The 19,398-nt window shown below is 43.0% G+C and overlaps 1 protein-coding gene across 1 annotated transcript in view; it reads right to left on the bottom strand.

The window, feature by feature from the left end:
* TMC3 (transmembrane channel like 3) overlaps positions 1-19,398 on the bottom strand; it is a 62,154-nt gene that overhangs the window by 31,025 nt on the left and 11,731 nt on the right. Inside the window, exons 2-8 of the mRNA XM_034784898.1 lie at positions 16,051-16,217; positions 14,547-14,690; positions 9,622-9,697; positions 5,109-5,190; positions 3,038-3,144; positions 2,093-2,191; positions 1,848-1,990 (exon numbers count right to left, since the gene is read on the bottom strand). Of these exons, the coding sequence (XP_034640789.1) occupies positions 1,848-1,990; positions 2,093-2,191; positions 3,038-3,144; positions 5,109-5,190; positions 9,622-9,697; positions 14,547-14,690; positions 16,051-16,208 (809 nt within the window). The 5' untranslated portion in view covers positions 16,209-16,217. The remainder of the gene's footprint in view (positions 1-1,847; positions 1,991-2,092; positions 2,192-3,037; positions 3,145-5,108; positions 5,191-9,621; positions 9,698-14,546; positions 14,691-16,050; positions 16,218-19,398) is intronic.

Here is a 19,398-nt window from a genome sequence, read left to right as displayed (position 1 = left end):
GAAAAAAAACTTTTGAAGTGATAATCAAGATAGCCCAGTACAGACAGTTTGATAAGAAGTGTGAGCATACTTACAAGGGGAGATAGAATCAATGTTTGTAATGGCTCAGCCATTCCCAGTCCTTATTCAAACCGGAGTTGATTGTGTCTAGTTTGCATATCAATTGAATTAAGAGCCATTACAAACATTGATTCTATCTAGGTGCCACAAGTACTCCTGTTCTTCTTTTTGCGGATACAGACTAACACGGCTGCTACTCTGAAACATTACAAAAAAACTACCCCAACAATATGAAAATAAAATTATATTGTTTTAATCAAAGATATTTGTGCTCAGTTTTCTTCAGAATATTAAATATGAGTTTGTGCTGTACAATACATTAAATGAGACCATCAGGGCCGGCTCCAGCATTTCTGCCGCCCCAAGCAATTGGTGGCAATTGGAAAAAAGAAAAAAAAAAAGCCGCAATCGGCAGCGGCAGTTCAGCGGCAGGTCCTTCACTCCTACAGGGAGTGAGGGACCTGCCGCCCCCGAATTGCCGCAGGTGCCGCCCCTCTCCCTTGGTCGCCCCAAGCACCTGCTTGTTAAGCTGATGCCTGGTGCCAGCCCTGGAGACCATGTTTCTCTCTAAGTATCATAGAAAATAATTATAGGTAGAATTTTACTGTACAGCAAATAGTTGGTTCAAATATCTTCACTGGATCAGCATAGCAGTCAGAAATTCAGTCACCTCCTCCTTTTCTCTGGAAATGTGGCCCATCTGTGTATGTAATAGCCATATGGGTCTACCATTGCCATATGACTATATATTATTCCACAGATGTTTCACCTAACACAATATAATGTGCATCTGGTGTGGCTTACCAGAGGCTAATAAGAACTGTTTCACCTCAGACAGGAAATGGTAGAAGGGTCACAACAGATGGGCAAACAAAGAGTCAATGACCTAAGGCGGCACCCTTTGTAGGTAGAGAAAAGCAGACCTCATCCAGAACCTGAATGTGTAATCAGTGTGTGAACCAGTGTCCAAAACAATGACCATCCTGACCTAAAATAACAGATCTAATGAAAAAGGAGTGATAGTTTTTGTGGCTGACACAGCTATTACAGCTCATACTAAAAATCCTCCTGGACTGCAACTTAACAGACAATTAGTTACCCTGAGAGGAAGGGAAACTGAATGGAGAGAGGATAAAGTGACCTTGCCCCACTAAGTACTGCACGTTTCTAGATTTATGGTCAGCACTGGCAGGCTGTCTTGCCTATGTTACTTCCAGTCCTTCTACCTAAATAGCAAAGGAAATAAATAGGCCCACGTTTGAGTACTGTGCAGTGTACCAGTTCAAGCAACATGAAGAGTTTTATGACAGCATTCTTATATTTGTATTTAACTGGATAGGAATCGTAGTACGGCAAATGTACAGGTAGCAATTTAAGTTTCTTGTCATAATACTTGTTCTGGAAGAATGGAAGCCTGATAAAGTCCTCAGTGAAAATCAGGCCCTACATCTTCGGTGCACTGTACAGACATTAACTATATAATGCTCACAACACCCTTAGAGGCTGCTAAACATTACCCTCATTTTATAGACAGGGAAGCTGAAGGAGACAGGGTAAGTGACAGCAAAAGAACAAGCTACAATTTAGAGCTCAGGAGTTCCTGGATCCCGGTCTTGTCTTTAATCTACCAGTAAAGATGCCTCTCTGATATTAGCAGGCTTGAATACGATACAGGAATTACAGAATTAAATCCAGGAGGAACTCTTTGAGGGAAGGGGAGAGAATATATCATTCAAATGGCCTGACTATATATCTCTGAGCAAACACCAATAAAAGGGAAACATTACTTTTTTAAGAGGATGATGAAGCTATAAGCAAATACTGCCATTCCAACAAGGAAGTAAGCCAGGGGCAGCCGATACCCAGCTTTCCCAATCTTCCGATCTCGGCCATAGTAGCCATAGAATAAAACAGAGTACTGGAGATAACCCTGCAAAGACAACATACAGTCAACATCAGCATCCACACCTGACTAAATTAACACACGAAGAATTCATGCAACAAAGCAATGAAGTGTGCTTTTAAGCCTTGCCCCCAGTGACCAGATGGTGTCCAGGTCCTGTGCTGATGCAAACTGCTCCTTTGGGATCGTCTTGCTGATAGTGCTTCCAAATGGTGCTCCTGCCAGGAGCTGATAAGAGAGAAAAGGTCTTAAAAACTGTGTAAAGCAGACAGTGTTACCACATGGTCTGTTGAACACAGCCCGGAACAAGCTGCAACAAATTGCCTACCTGAGGGGAAGTATCAGAAGTACTATTACTGTCATTCATTCTCCTAAACTAGAAGCGTGGTGACAAATTCTGCATTCAACTCCTGCTAGGTCAATGGGTGTTGGCCATGTCTATCTGATGGCAGAATTTAGCCCCTGAAGTCTAATTTTTAGGTAAGTTATTACTGTATAGACATAAGAGCTATTAAATGTATGGGGAAGATACATTTTTAGATCATTTATCACACTGATGTACAGTAAAACCTGCTTCCTACTATACTAGATTGGTGTGCTAGACTTTTTCCCTTTATACATAAGACAATATAGACACTAAAGGCCTGGTTTGCACTGATGATCACACACAGCTCCAGCTGAAGCGTCACAGAGTTGTGGATGCTCAGAACATCTGAAAATCAGGCTCTAAGGGACAAAAACTAAAAGATGCTGAGCACCGATTTCTCCAGATGAAGCGAAGAGACACTTCGGGTGCTGAACACATGCTCTGCATCTTGCAGGATTGGGTCCCTAATATCAGCAATCAAAAACATCTACATTACAGTGGTATGTTGGTAAAATGTCATCTGAGACATTAATGGCAAGTTTCTCTCCTCCTCTGGCAGGATAATGCTCACAGGAAAGTATTTTAAATCATTTAAATTGTACACTCGGAAAAAATCATGTATGCCTTTGAGCAGAACATTTATTTAATTCAGGAAGGGAAATGCTACAGTCAGTGTTTTTCTATAGATATTGGAGATATGTCCTAACCTCTGGTAAGACCACAAATGCTCCTGTCATTATGGTAAGCACAATATTGATTCCAAATAGCCATCTCAAAAAGATGAAATAAGAGGCAACTCCGGATCCAAAATGACCTGAAACCACAGGAAATACTTATATCAGCTGTGAAGCTTATCAGAAGCTGTATCACTTATTAATGAAGTATTATTTGATCATTAAAAAAACAACAACAACTTTTCCTTCTCTGCAATGCACAGATCAAGACAGAGAAAATGCTATAACATCAATAATACAGAACTGTAATATAACTGCTATTCGTAGGTTTAAAAATCACAACAATATTTACAAGTGAAGTAGTTACGATCACAGGAATCTTCTTGGTTCAGGTTATACATAGCTTCTTATTTGCTGTTTATACAGAAACTTACATCAAAATGCATGTGTAGCTATTAGTAGTAATTAATCTCACCTGTTTAGTTCAGCATCTAAGAATTCTCATCTTAAGTTTATGCAAACCATTTTGCTTTGCAAACCAGGCTGGAAATTTAATAAGATCAGTCCTTTTTAAAATGTGATATTTCCAGTATCTCCTGATTTTGTCTGGACTGAAAATAGTGGTTCCAATTCTGATTTTCACAGTGCATCTTTACTGGCTACAGCAGAACTACTCATCATTCATAACATCATTAAGGAGTAGAGAATCAGGCCCTCTTTGTTTACAATTTTATTACACAAAAATTCTGATTTCCATCACTGTCCACATGATCACAGTTGGTCCTAAGTATTGCAGGCTTTGTGCAAAGCAAGTCACATGGGGCCTCAGACTGACATCCACAATCTCCATTACGTAAGTGGGAGTAGGGACCCTGGCACACGACTGGTTGGGTCAGCAATGTTGGTCAGTAAGGTGATGCAGAAGCGGATAAATGGGCAGTCTGGGTGCTTGTAACTTCAAGAAGGTCAGAAGGGTTTTAACAACGAGGTGCGTGGGGTGGAGGCAGATTGTATTAGGCCCTCACTGCATGTCGGGAAGGAATACTACACCATGTAGACAGGGAGAATGTTCGCCTGTCATCTGGAAGGAGCAGGAAAAGCCCATTGGTACATACACTGCTGGCTCCCTTAGTTGATACAAACGGGGAGCAGTGTAAAAAGTCTGAATGGTCTGGTCTGAACATTCATTTTACAGCCAAATAAATACAGTAGTTGCCAATAAATTGTCAAAATTATGGAGCTGTTTTTATCCACGTGAAAATATCTGCAGTACAGAAAAATCCCTTCCATTTAGAACAAGATTAGAGCTAGATGTGAACATTGTCAGGAAAATATATTTTCCATTTTTGACCATCTTTAATATAGTTATTAAAGGTGGTCAGTCACAATACTTAGCTCTTATATGGTGCTTTTCATCCATAGATCTCAAAGCACTTTACACTGGAGGGAAAGTTTAGTTTTTAAATATAGACTATATGTGAGGTCTCGGCTCCCGGCTCCATTCCCTTTACTTCTAACAGGGCACGTGGAGATTCTCTGCTTTAGGAGAATTTCCCTTACATAGCTGGCTCTGTGACATCTGCTCCCAGCTTGCTGATGTAAGAGGCAGGTCAGGGATGGACAAGAGTCAAAAGGAAATATGGCCTGAACTGCCACTGTCTAAATTATATCAGGTTTCAGAGTATTATATTAGAGGCCAAATGGCTGGATAGATGGCTTTGATCCAGTTTTCCCACTCCATGTCCTGTGCTGAGCACATCTTGGGCCAGACCCAATACAGACATCTGGGCCTATGTCTGTATTGCAAAAATACTTCAGCAGTTTATAGCGCTACAGGGCCTTTTAAACTACACTTGCCACACTGTAGTAACATTATACTAGTATCACTAAAGACTATAATTGAGAAACAAATGTGGTATTTAACACACCAAGAGTAATACATGTGTTGACTTTTTAATGACAACCACACTACTTTGATGAAATTTTTAATGTTTTTATAATATCATTATATATTTCACTAATTCAGTGAGTTCAAACATAACCCTTAAGCCTAGTATTTTAGCATGGTTTGCATTGCACAATCCCAATAATTCTCCATACTTACTTTCTATTTTCTTTATTCTCATTTCCCAAGGAATGAAGATTACCATAAAGTTATATGCAAGCCGAACAAACTTCTTCCAGAGCTAAGAAAAGGGCACAGAAATAAGAGATTTGTAACTTTTGCACATAAAGCAATAGTTGTCAAAAAGGTGTGAAAGTATTTTGTCCACGTGTAGCATCTTTCATCTAGTATCAGAAAGCATGTTATAAAAAAACAACTAAGAAGTTTCACAGCACTCCTGTGAGGTACGTAAGATACATAAATTGAGTCATGGTGGGGGGGACAGACAGTTCAGAAACTTTCCAGAAGTCAGAGAACCAGGTACAGAACCCAGGAGTCCCAACTCCCAAGTGAATGCTCTAATCCAGGGGTCACCAACGTTCGGCACACGGCTCACCAGGGTAGGCACCCTGGCGGGCCGGGCCAGTTTTATTTAACTGCTGACGCGGCAGGTTCGGCTGATCGCGGCCCCCACTGGCCGCGGTTCGCCGTCCCGAGCCAATGGGAGCGTCGAGAAGCGGCGCGGGCGAGCGATGTGCTTACCCTGGCGAGCCGCATGCCAACGTTGCCGACCCTTGCTCTAATCACTAAAGCACACATGCATATATAAGAGAGAAGTTTTAATGATCTTAAGAGAATACATACAAAGAGCATTTTCCGCCACTCTTTTTATATCTGGAACAACCAAATACAATATATTTTAAATTTAGACCCATTTGAAATATACCTGAGATATATTTTAATACATCAGCACATTATTTGTCTGAAGCTATATATATTAACAGTAGCACAGAACTTTTAATGCTTTGCATAAGAGTTACATTCTTAGTTGAAAGGAATTCTTCATGTAACATACCTCTAAAGTCTATGCCCACACTGAGGATAACACCCTACCTCTGCTTTCAGCTAATGCAGTTACTCCTTTAGCTCAAATGGTAGAGGTTTGGGCTTCAGTGCTCAAGATTCCAAGTTCACTGCTGGTAAGAATTGTTACACTTACATCTCCTACACTGTAAGAGCTTTGCTGTGGAACATGTACGTCAACAGAACAAGAAAGATTTATTTTGCTTTGATGTAGGGGATCATGCCTTATTTCCCCCCTCTTCCTACTTTGTGGAGACTCTTCTTCTGGAGAGATGCAAACATTGCTTTCTCTCTCAAGCTCAAGTTCCATCTACAGAACAACCTCAGGGATAAACTCAAGGAGAGTTGCACAAAAGTGACTGAGGGCACCCTATGACCCTTAGACAAGAAATAAGAAAGATAAGAATAAACTAAACCTGTGACAAGGAAAATGAATATTTAAGTGAAGTAAAGTATGCATCAGACAGAGAATGCAAGAGTAGATGAATTTATGAGCACAAAGCATTTTAAACAGAATCAGAAATTATTACCAGACTAAGCCAGCATTTATCACAGTGTTTATGTATTTTATTAAGGAATCCTACTGAATAAGAAACCAGATTTCTTATTGAATGAATGAACGAATACATAACACCTAATTTCAAATGTATAAGAGCAAGTAACTCTGAGCCAAGTCCTAATTCTTCTTAGAGACAGTGATCATTAATACTGAACTGCAGCATAATCACGTGGTCACAACACTATACTTGAGGATTTACTTCGAGCGCTTTGGACACATTTTCAAAGGGACCTCAACTCAGCCTCTAATTTGTGTGTGCCTATTTATTTGAATAGACAATAGACAGATTTTTCACACACAATGGCATTTGCATGTGCAAATGAGAATGCACAAGTGACTGTGTGCACAACTGAGGACAAATTTTGAAAGTCCTTGAAATAAAAATATAACCTTAAATATACACCTAGATTATTTCATGCCAGTAACCTCTACTCACAAAATATTATAATAACTTTTCTTATTTAATTCAGAAATGAATAGTAACTTTACTATCTATTGTAAATTGACTATATGCAAGTACAGTATTTTATCAGGTAATTCAAGATAATTTCATAGACATTTTCTTATGCTATCTGCTTCTGTTTTATAAAAAGGAGAGAAATATTGTACATTCTGTTCATTACTGAATTTCAGGATGGCAACAACATTTATGTACATTAGTCATTTTTAAACACAAATTTACAGTAGATCTAGTTATTTTGAATATATATATATATATATATATATATATATATATATATATATATTAGCAAATGGCAATATCAACATATTACAAATAGTCTAATCTGCTAAAGCCAAAGCAGAAGCAGACTTACATTTTAATTAATAAATGCATCAATCTACGTGGTCAAAGTTAATTAATTTTTATGATGCTATTAAGGTGTTATTGCAAGAATTAACAGATGCTATGAACTGCACCAAAGTCGCTACTTTAATTGGAAGGCAGTGTTCATAAGGCTGGAAAAGGGATCAAACAACGTGTACAGGTTGCACTGCAGGCATATAAATTATATATATCTGGATGTCAATCTGAAAAAGCTTCGAGTAGCATTGATAAAAAAATAACTTCTAGTCCTGCATACTGATCACCTGAATAAAAAGGAATAATAATTTTCATCTTCATAGTCAAGACTCTGGGTAATTTTTATATGAACAAACATTGATTTATTAGTTTTAATCATAATGAACAATACTTTAGAAGTGATTTAATCTAATTGCTAGAAAATAATACTACATACCATTTGCCAGCTCTTTTTTTTTTTAAACTATGGCTAGGGTGATGGGTGCAAAACCTATGGAAGGGTTAGTAAACTCTTACAAGTTGCTAATTAAGTATCCTACTCTCAGGCTATTCAACCAGTGAATGCTTATTCTGGTGGTGTAATGCCTCTATTGTGTATTTCATGATTTGCCAAATGGGCCATCAGTCAATATTCTTCAGGAAAAAACGGTCTAAACCCGTCTTCCTAGTTTAAAGAACAATTCAGCTCTCTAGCTTGTGCTGTTGAATTTAACCCTTTAAAAAAAAAAAAAAAAAAAAGAGACTTTCTAGTTTCCCTAATTCATAGCCGGCAAGCTAAGGGGATACTATTACGCCAAACACAATAATTACTGGTAATGAACTTCTGAAATATATAGATGTATTCAGAACAGAGACAAGTAAAAACACACAAAATGGATAATTAAATGAGATACCCACAGACTTTGAGGGCATTGTGAAGTATAAAGCAAAAGCCAAAATTTTGTTACAATATAGCAAGTATTAACTAATAACAAGTCCAGCCTGTACAATTTAGCAGGTGTCTACATGTTGAAAGTCCTTAGGCACTCAAATCTTTCAAACCGGGTGAAATCTTGGCCGCAGTGAAGTTAATGGCAAAACTTCACTCATAATGCCTAATGTGTGTGTGTGCATGGGCCCGCCCCCACAGACAGACCAATAAAACACAACTTTCCACTATCCAGGAAGGTTGTATTTTTTATCAACTGTTTCTGATGACATATAAGCAAAGCTAAAGTACTATTGTTTATGTGTCAATAGAACAACAGATAAATATTTAGCCTTACAATTTTTAGTTTGGTTATCCTGCATTTTATATTCTATTACACACACACACACACACACCCACAGTACAGTACAGTACAAGCACATTATTAAGTTTGTAAATGCAAGTCCTCAAAAGTTAGGAAGTACCAGTATTGAGGTTGCCTGTGCAACCTTAATTCAGTCCCCTTCTGCGTATGCATTATGATACAGTCTTTAATTACATGATCACATTAGGGTTGCCTGGCACCTGTCTGGTTTTCAGCACAGTCCCCGGATGCCATCTGACAAGCCCTGATGTCTGTTCTTTTTAATCTGTGGAAAAGGTGGCAACCCAAAGTGGAAGGAAGGAGGCAATGCAGCAGCAGCTGCTGCCACCTCCAGAGCCAGGCTGCTCATGCAACTGGTGGTGGCGCATGGCCCTGTGCAGCCCACAGGTGGCAGGTAAGGTGGCCTCGGCTGTGCTGGTGAAGACTCTGTGAATGACGGGGGCAGGATCTTGGGGGAAGAGGCGAAGCAGGGGTGGGGCCTGGGGAAAGAGGCAAGGCAAAGGCTGGGCCTCGGGGATCTGGTTACCAGCCATTAGAAAGGTGGTAACCCTAGATCACATACTATTTTTCCACAGGATCTCTACCAAAAGTGTTCATAACATTACCTTGAAAACAAAAAGGCAGAAACACTTCTCATACTAAATGACTGTAGTTGGGCCCTTACTTCAGCAAAATGACTCTTTATAGAATACACATTGTTTGGCTCCTGTTCCCATCACCAACCTTCTGGCAGACACACATTATTTGCTGGAGTATTTGAAAAGAAAAAATACTCACGTTATCGGAACGAGGCTCATCCCTCATACATCAAATTAGTTTGCAAAAATGTAATTACTAAATTCTTAATAGAAAAAAGAAGCTTATAACTGGATTTTTCTTCCACACAATTCTTGAACTGGGGAGCAGTGTTTCACAGAAAATAGGTACTTCTGTAAATGAGAATTCCAGATAATTGTTATAGGAAAGAGCTGTAGTTTTAATGAAAAGCAGACGTACCTCTGCACCAGCTGCTTGGTAACCTCTTGTTCTAGTGAGCCTGCCTTCATATTTCAACACAATCTCCTTAGCTTGTCTGCAGAGGAAGACAAAATCTTTATTTCATGTAACCAAAAATCTTATTACACTCTGAACTTGGGCCATATCACACATAAATGAAAGTTGCCAAGTAATGGGAAATATTGTCACAACAGACTACCTGCCCAATCCTGAAGTCCTTACTCAGGCAAAACTTCATTTTTATTTAAAATAAGAGTATTGCTAACAATTTAAAATTAATGGGAGTTTTGTCTGAGAAAGAACCACAGGATCAGATCCCAACAGTTTGCAAAACGAATGTAAGATTTTCACTTTAGGGAGAGCTTCAGTAACATTTTTTCCTGTGCCCTGCTCCCTGGTTTCTAGAATTTTTCTGTAATAATGTAACCCAAATTGTCTCAAAGTAAAAACAATATAATACTTCATTTAGTTCAGTTTATGTGGATACCAACACTTCTTCTGAAAATATAGTCTAAAGCATGGGGTTGATCAATATAGCAACTGATTAATATTAAACTACTGGTTACATTTTAATCAGAGGTATTGGACAAGATATGCATAAAGGCCTAATCCTACTCCAGACCACACCTGGAGTATTGTGTCCAGTTTTGGTCCCCCCACTACAGAAGGGATGTGGACAAATTGGAGAGAGTCCAGCAGTAGGCAGTGAAAATGATTAGGGGCAGGGCCGGCTCCAGTGTTTTTGCTGCCCCAAGTGGCAAAAAAAAAAAAAAAAAAAAAAAGCCACGATCGGCAGCAGCTCTACTGCCGCCGCTTCATTCTTCAGCGGCAATTCTGTGGCAGGGACTGAGGGACCCACCGCCGAATTGCCGCCGAAGAGCCAGATGTGCCGCCCCTTACCGTTGGCCGCCCCAAACACCTGCTTGCTGCGCTGGTGCCTGGAGCCGGGCCTGATTAGGGCGCTGGAGCAAATGACTTATGAGGAGAGGCTGAGGGAACTGGGCTTATTTAGTCTGCAGAAAAGAAGAGTGAGGGGGGATTTGATAGCCACCTTCCACTACGTGAAGGGGGGTTCCAAAGAGGATGGAGCTAGGCTGTTCTCAGTGGTGGCAGGTGACAGGACAAGGAGTAATGGTCTCAAGTTGTAGTGGGGGAGTCTAGGTTGGATATTAGGAAACACTATTTCACCAGGAGGGTGGTGAAGCACTGGAATGGGTTACCTATGGAGGTGGTGGAATCTCCATCCTTAGAGGTTTTTAAGGCCTGGCTTGACAAAACCCTGGCTGGGATGATTTAGTTGGTGTTGGTCCTGCTTTGAGCAGGGGATTGGACTAGATGATCTCCTGAGGTCTCTTCCAATCCTAATATTCTATGATTTTATACTTACACTAAAGTTATGGGATTTTTTTTTACTTTTGTGGGAGCTGAATAGGGGCCATAGGCAATCAGACAGGGCAGGAACAGGGCATTTGCACATCCATGAAGGCGGCTTGGGTTTAGCTGCAAATTATGGGTTCTCACTCCAGGGATATGAGAAAAGTCTCCCTTTGCTTCCCAAGACAAGGCAAAGGTGGCCTGAGCGATGAACCTTCTTTGTTAGTAAAGTGCCATTCCAGGACACAGTGAGGTGACAAGGGAAAGATTTCATAGAAAGGAAAAAAAAAGTCAAATTGAATGCACAGTGAAAAGACTGATGCTGTTTAGATAAGATATTAGAGAAAGTTATGAACTTTCATACTGTGTTTCAAATGTCGAACCATTAACACTTATGGCTTTAAACTTTATGGTCACGATGATACTACACTGCATGCTGTGAACAGTCTACATGTACCTCATTAATCTGCAAACATGGGTACTAGTCTCTGGCATTTGAAACATAATTTAAAAGCTGAAGTGCCAAATTCTGTCTCCTCATCTAACAAAGCCTCATTACTTTCAAACACAGCCTTCCTGAATAGTGGGAAGTTGTGCTGTTTTTGACAGTGTTTCACAGAGCACAAGGACAGAATTTAGCTGATAACATATTGTTGAGTATCTTTGACAGAATGTACAATACATATGGTGACATCACAGTGGTCTTTCCTGCAGGGCCGCCCAGAGGATTCAGGGGGCCTGGGGCAAAGCAATTTCAGGGGCCCGTTCCATAAAAAAAAGTTGCAATACTATAGAATACTATATTCTCATGGGGGCCCTGTGAGGCCCGGGGCAAATTGCCCCACTTGCCCCCCCGCCCGGGCGGCCGTGGGAAAAATAAACATTTAAATACCTTCTGCAGCTCGGCACAAACTCATTTTTGAGAAAACTTCTTTTCAAGTCACCTTTACAAGGTATCACTGGTTCTCCACATCAGCTAGTGCTAAAAGGCACTAAAGCTCATTAAAAGGGTTGTACAAATATTTTCCGTCAACACTTTTTTTGGATTGAAAACTAGGGGTTTTTAAAAAGCAGACAAAATCACGACAATGTCTGCTTTCCTTCAAAATTTGTTGTGTTTTTTTTTAATTGAAAAGCTGAAATTAGTCTGCCAAAACCTGAATCTGGTTTGGGGTTTGTTTCAGAAGTGTGTGGCCAAATATTTGCGGCTTGCTGTGTTTGATTGTTTAAAGAAACAATGAAAAATTCTATTTAAAAAAAATCCAAAACTTTTGAACCACCTCAGCTTGTGACCAAACGCCTGAGCCCATCCAGTCAGAGATTTTTCCAGGTTTCTAATACTCTGCTGGCTTCCTTGACTGATATCTGTTTCCATAACTTTGGATTCATTTAAGTTAGAACATAAGAATGGCCATATTGGGTCAGACCAAAGGTCCATCTAGTCCAGTATCCTGTCTACCGACAGTGGCCAATGGCAAGTGCCCCATAGGGAGTGAACCTAAGAGGTAATGATGAAGTGATATCTCTCCTGCCATCCATCTCCACACTCTGACAAACAGAGGCTAGGGACACCATTCCTTACCTATCCTGGCTAATAGCCATTAATGGACTTAACCTCCGTGAATTTATCTGTTTCCTAGAGACTTGCTCCATGGGGTCCCTCGCAAACTGGAGACGGTTACTCTGGGTTTGTCTTTAGTATAGACTATGTACATACTCCATGAACTGAGCATTTGAGCTTGTTCCAGAATATGGGATGAGCCTATGCTGTGAAAACTGAAATGCTCAAAATAGCACATACATGTGCATTAAATTAAATTAAATTGCTAAAATTAAATTAACCCGGGCGGGGGGTCTCAAACTCGGGGTCAGGACCCCTCAGGGGGTCACGAGGTTATTACTGGGGGTCGCAAGCTGTCAGACCCCACCTCAAACCCTGGTTTGCCTCCAGCATTTATAATAGTGTTAAATATTTAAAAAAGTGTTTTTAATTTATAAGGGGGGGTCGCACTCAGAGGTTTGCTATGTGAAAGGGGTCAAAAGTTTGAGAACCACTTAATTAACCCCTCTGGAGCCTCGGGGAATGCAGGTGAGGGGGGATCTCCCTCGGTAGGGTTGGGAAGGAGGTAGGTGATGTAGGATATTGCTCTTCTCATGTGATCCCTCCCCCATGGCTCACTTGGCTCTACCACTGTTAATCTAAAGTGGCTAATTTTAAATGACGCTACCCTCCCCTGACATGAATCTCCCTATGGCACTGAAATTAAATGTAGACTATAATTTGGCATTTGAGAAGTGAAAGGGATGGTAGCCCTAAGGGAAAAGATAACAGCTTGGCTCTTTGTGTTAAATAGCTGTCTGCAAGCCTCAAACTGTTGAATGAGCTTTAGGGTAGGGAAGGCTGTGCCTCCTCAAACAGCCTGGCCCTGCCCCCTATCTGACCCCCACCCACTTCCTGCCCCCCGACTGCTCCCCTCAGAATCCCCGACCCATCCTGCTCCTTGTCCCCTGACCGCTCCCCCGATACCTCCCAACCACCACCCGGGACCCCACCCCCAATGAACCCCCCCGCTCCCTGTCCCCTGACTGCCCCGACCCCTATCCACCCCCCCGCCGAGTCCTGACAGACCTCCGGAATGCCCACGATCCAACCCCTCATTCCCCGTCCCCTGACCTCCCGCCAAACCTCAGCCCCCTCCCTGTCCCCGGGACTCCCTGCCCCTTATTCAACCCCACCGGCCCTGGCCCCCTTACCATGCCGCTTACCCCCGCCTCCCCCCTCTCCCGGAGCCTCAGCGCGCCGCGTCCAGGAGCGGCCCTGGACAGCGCTGCAGCGGCGTGGCTCTAGCGGGACCTGAGCTCCCATCACTCGGCTGCAGCTCCGCCCCCTTACCACACGGCTCTGAGTGGGTGGAGCTCAGGCCCCGCTGGTGCCACGCCGCTTTAGCTCTGTCCAGGGCGCTCCTGGATGTGGCGCGCTGAGGCGCTGGGGGAAGGCGGAGGTGGGGGGGAGCCCCCCTTCTTGTGGGGGCCCCTGCAGGGCCCGGGACCTGGGGCAAATTGCCCCACTTGCTCCCCCCCTGGGCGGCCCTGCCTTCCTGAGCATTCTAATGCAGAATCATTTAATAGTTTTAATATTCCAAATGGCTCAGGAAAAGCTCTGATCACCACTAACCAACAATACAAAGATTCTGAATTTGGAGCCCAAAACAAGGCTGAAGTGTAAAGAATGAAGAGCTGTGTGATACCTACAGCACCCCGTAGATGCTGGGCAAAGAGAAAGACAAAGCTATTCTGGCCTGATCCAAAGTTAAATGAACACGTACAAAAATGAGCTGTAATCAACTTTTAGAAGCTTTTAAATTTTCAAAATCTTATGATTCCCAGCCTTGTACTACTCTATGATGGAGTAGGAAGATAGCTGCTGCATGATTTTCTAGCAATTGCAAACCATTCCTATGCTCACACCTAATTTAGGTTAACAAATTTGTGAGACTTGGAAAAGCAGTAATAAATGGTGGGATTGAAAGTGTCCACGAAAACTCTATTACCTGAGTGCCCTCAGCTTCTGCCTCATGGGCCATGGTCTGCAACGGATGTTTGCCATGATCTCTTTTTGAAATTGTATATTCTGGAAGATCTGCTCTGGGTCATTGCTGTCCGCATTTAAATCACCATTATCATCACCTGAGTTACTGAAGAGACCCACACCCATGGGGGACAAACACAAAACAAGTTATTCCCATTCAGAACTATAGCAAAGAATAGACACACATACAATCCGGTCTATAACAGCATAAAAACAGGAGTCCACCAAACTGGAGGAAGGATTGGACTGATTTCTCTGTTGTAGTTGGAGTCACCGCTTTCCTTGGCTACTCCTAGACTATCATTGCTAGAGATGACATTTATCCCTGTAGCTCAGAAAAATACTTCTGAAGAGCAATTTTTTTTGCCTTTGGAATGCACCAGCTTGCACGCAGTGTCAGGCATTTTGGAGTACCCCTGTATCCCTCAGCAGGAGTTCAAACCCTCCAGCTCCCCACATTTAAATCATACAGCTCAAACACCATGCTGTCCTGTCCATACACTCAGTATATTTTTCAGGAACTAAGTGCTATGTAAACATTTCCAGCAAGTGCACTTAATACAAATGTATTTGCCGTATGCAGCACTACCTTCTACTTTGATTGTGATTAGGATACAGTGTCTCTTTGTTAAAATGATGACAACAAATGCCTAGAATGCTCTAGCCCTTCAATCCTCCACACTGCGAGTACTGGGGATTAACTTGGGACCCCATTACAGGAGCATTAAGAGTAGCACACCCCTGAAAATGAGACATGTACCCAGATACTGGTTTCTGCAGACAATTATCTTTTTCTGATGTTGTTAGTGTATTTGTTGAGCTAATAGGTGCTTAATTTGTGCTAGGGCTTGCCAGGACTGAGCCCCGGCACCTCTAGGCTTGACAGTTCATAGCCCTGGCACCTCTGGGCTTGCTGCATCCGTTATGCATGTAAAAAAATTACTTGAGCCCCGACACCTCTTTCATTACAAATTAAGCAGCGGAGCTAAGGATCTCAGTTCCCGTCTGTAACGCATACTGTGTACTGTAAGTGAAGAACAAGCAATGCTCATGCTTACAGGGGACCGCATCTAAAAGCTCCAGCAATTAAGATTTTCCTTTAGAAACAATATAAACAGAATTGCAATGCTACATGAAACAAAGCCAACAATTTAATATCAGCTTCCTATATTTGCTGGGAATGCCACCCACTAAAACTTCCCTGCAGCTTTGCCGAAAAATGGGACACCTTTGGAATTACTCAAATAAATCCTCACTGGAGAGGATTCTGGTCCCGTAAGGAACATTAAAAAAAAAAGGATTTAAGGAAAAATATAACGGAAGGTTCCCTCTATCTCTTCATGTTCTTATTCATCATTTGGATAGATTGTAGCAGAAAATGTAGAGGGGTGATGCCTCTTTTCACCCAGATCAATAATAGTTTTATCTAATATGCATTACAAGTGGAACAGAAGAAAATCTCTCACCTGTGGGGTGGCTCCTTGTATGCATACATGCTGGCATGCTGCCTCACACTTTTGTGCCTTTTGCAGGACTTCGTAGTTTTCACTGCAGCAGACCCACTTACTGTTGTCATTCTGGCAATACCTGATGCTGTGTTAGACCCAGCTGCAGCAGATGGCATTCTGGAAGGCTAGAAGGAAGACTTAGGCTCTCAGGTGATGTACCTTAAACAGCAAACTTTATTATCTAGAACTAGAGAGCTCAGAATGACTTCCGAGCCCTGCTGAAGCAGAACACTACTCGCCTGCAGCTGGTGCTCCTAAGAGTGGGAAAGACCTGAAACCTGGCAACGCATAGATAGTCTTAAAGTGGCAGTACACAAGATGCTCAGTCTGGTATCCTTGGGGCATTCTACGTAGCTTCCCAGAGTGTGTCTGGGCATCCTGCAGTCCAAAATCCAGAGCACAGATGCCATTGCCAAGTATGATAGTGACTAATCTCTAGGGTATGTCTGCCCTGCAATATAAGCCCAGGGTTCAAACTCAGGCTCAAGTCTAACCACTTCCACCCCATCTGTTTACACACAAATTGTGCTAACTCTCAGCTCAGACCCCAGGAGCCCCCCCCAGCAGTGGAGGGTCCGAGCTTGAGTCAAGCCGGGATCCAGGGTTCAAGCCCTGTTGCTTTGCAGTGTAGATGCAGCTCCACTGGATTCATGCTCTGGGGGTCCACTAAAATATTCTACAATCCCACGGGCCGACTTTCTGTGTCCTCTGGACAGTCAAGTTTGGTGGACAGTCAAGTTTTTCCACTTCGCATCATGAACAAAGGGCTAAAGTAGCCACATTTTGGGAGGCCGCCAGGAAGTCTGGGATACAGGTAGTTGGACTCGGGCCTGCATAATGCAGTGCAGATGCTGAAGCCTCAGGCTGGGACCCAGGGTTCAACAATTCCTAACCTTGGGTTACAAATGAGTGTAGATGCACAAGTCCTAGGTTAACAAATCCAGGATCTGCTAACTTGAGGGTGCTCCAGTGGCTCAACTGACTACCCCCTAGTACTTAAAGAGCAGTGCTGAGTAGAGACATGCTGAAGTTGTGACTTCAAGCCTCACCTGAAGCCCTGGTTTTCATTAACCAAATGGCTTCTACTAACCCTGGGCTTACATTGCAGTGTAGACTACCCTCTTAAAGGGCCAGAACCCACATCACTGCATTGAGAGGAAAGCACAAGTTCATATTAACATCTGAGTAATACAATCAAATGCACTGGACCAGGCTGCCAGAGTTTCTGCCTCACCACCTTGCAAGAAGACGTGGGGCAAAGTAGAGCTGTCAAAATTTTTTCTTTGTCTTTACTAACAGCTGAAATTATGATCTCGTTTTCCCACATAACTTATGGATCTTGAATTTTCCCCTTTGGGGCAGACTTGGGCAAAATGGAAATAGACTCTGGTCTACTGAAGAATCCTCCCTCTCTTCTGGGCTCCAGGCTGCAAAAACCCATCATGCTAACACAGCCATTGGGGGTGGGAGTTGTGGAGCAGAGCTGCCAAAGCACAGACGTCTGTAGGGCATTTGTTAGAAATACTTGAGAGAGGATTTCCTGGTTCACCAGCCTGACAAGCCTTAGGCAGTGACTAAACTGACTTCTAAAGCAGGGGATCCCAGCAGATCAAGGCCCCTGTAAACAGCAGGCACTCTTTCCGCCCCCTTACGATTTCAGAAAAAGTTTGGGAGGAAACTACCAAACATGGCCCATGGCTAATGTCATCACAGTAGTGGTGGTTGTGGGATAGACCTAGACAGGTATGTGGATCCATTGTCCAAAACCCCTGCACATGGGTCGGTGGATGCGCAGTGGGCATGGCTGTTACAACAGCCTGTGTGCTGTAGCAGTGGCTGCAGAAGGATGCCCTGAAATTCCCAACTAGGGAAGGAGGGAGGATTCTGTCTCACCCTCCCCTTACAGAGTCATGACTAGGGCTTTACTCAGGAATCTAGGATCACACCTTTTATTTAGCCTATTTGTTCAAAGTAAGCTCTGATATTTAACCTCTGGAATCACATATCACATCAATCATGGACCCAATGGATTCAATTTCATATCAGCGCAGACCTAGGATACAGTAGCAAGCCTAACAAAACCCATACATTAATACAAGTACCTTGTGCAATACATATATGTAAATATATCATACAAACATGACACGGCATTTGTGATGCTTCCTGGGGGTAACCACAGTTACGAGGCACCTCACTACTACTTGACCTTACCACGTGAAAGCCCTGTCTCTGCTTGCTGCGTGTCAGTTCTCCAACACCACCAGCCTGTGGCAACACAAGCCCTGCCTCCCAGGCCTCCACGGGCCCTGCTTTTGCTTTACAGGTTAACGATAGGAACACACCAACCCCAGGTCTTCCAACCATCCCTCTAGAGCAGGGTTTCTCAAACAGGGGTCGTCACTTGTGTAGGGAAAGCCCCTGGCGGGCCAGGCTGGTTTGTTTACCTGCTCCGTCCACAGGTCCGGCCGATCGCGGCTCCCACTGGCCTCGGATCGCTGCTCTGGGCCAATGGGGGCTGCTGGAAGCAGCGCGGGCTGAGGGACGTATGGCCTCCGCTTCTAGCAGCCCCCATTGGCCTGGAGTAGTGATCCGCGGCCAGTGGGAGCCGCGATCAGCCGGACCTGTGGACGGAGCAGGTAAACAAACCGGCCTGGCCCGCCAGGGGCTTTCCCTACACAAACGGCGACCCCTGATTGAGAAACACTGCTCTAGAGTGCCCAGTCCCGATCCACTGGACACACACGGAATTCCTAGATCTTCTGTTCCCAAGAGGACCAGCACACCACAGAACACAGCTCCGCTTAAGACACAGTATTTAGATTTGTTTGTAAAGGAAGCGAGTATAAGTAAGAACAGAAATTCAAATGGTAGCAAGCAGAAATATTAGCAACAAAGGGTGACAAATAAAACAAAATCATAGCATGCATTCTAGACTCTAAACCAGGGGTAGGCAACCTTTCAGAAGTCGTGTGCCGAGTCTTCATGTATTCACTTTAATTTAAGGTTTCGCGTGCCGGTAACACATGTTAAAGTTTTTTAGAAGGTGTCTCTCTCTAAGTCTATATTATATAACTAAACTATTGTTGTATGTAAAGTAAACAAGGTTTTCAAAATATTTAAGAAGCTTCATTTAAAATTAAATTAAAATACTGATCTTACGCCGCCAGCCTGCTCAGCCCGCTTCCAGCCTGGGGTTCTGTTCACCTAGGCCTGCAGCGGGCTGAGTAGGGCCTGTGGCCGGGACGCCAGCTGGCAAGGGGCCGGCAGCTGGGACCCCAGACCTGGAGGGGGGGGGGGGTTCAGGGC

The sequence above is a fragment of the Trachemys scripta genome, chromosome 10, assembly GCF_013100865.1.
Source record: "Trachemys scripta elegans isolate TJP31775 chromosome 10, CAS_Tse_1.0, whole genome shotgun sequence".
Lineage (NCBI taxonomy): Eukaryota > Metazoa > Chordata > Testudines > Emydidae > Trachemys > Trachemys scripta.
The sequence above is the reverse complement of the archived record's forward strand: the minus strand, read 5'-3'. Positions and strand labels throughout refer to the sequence as shown.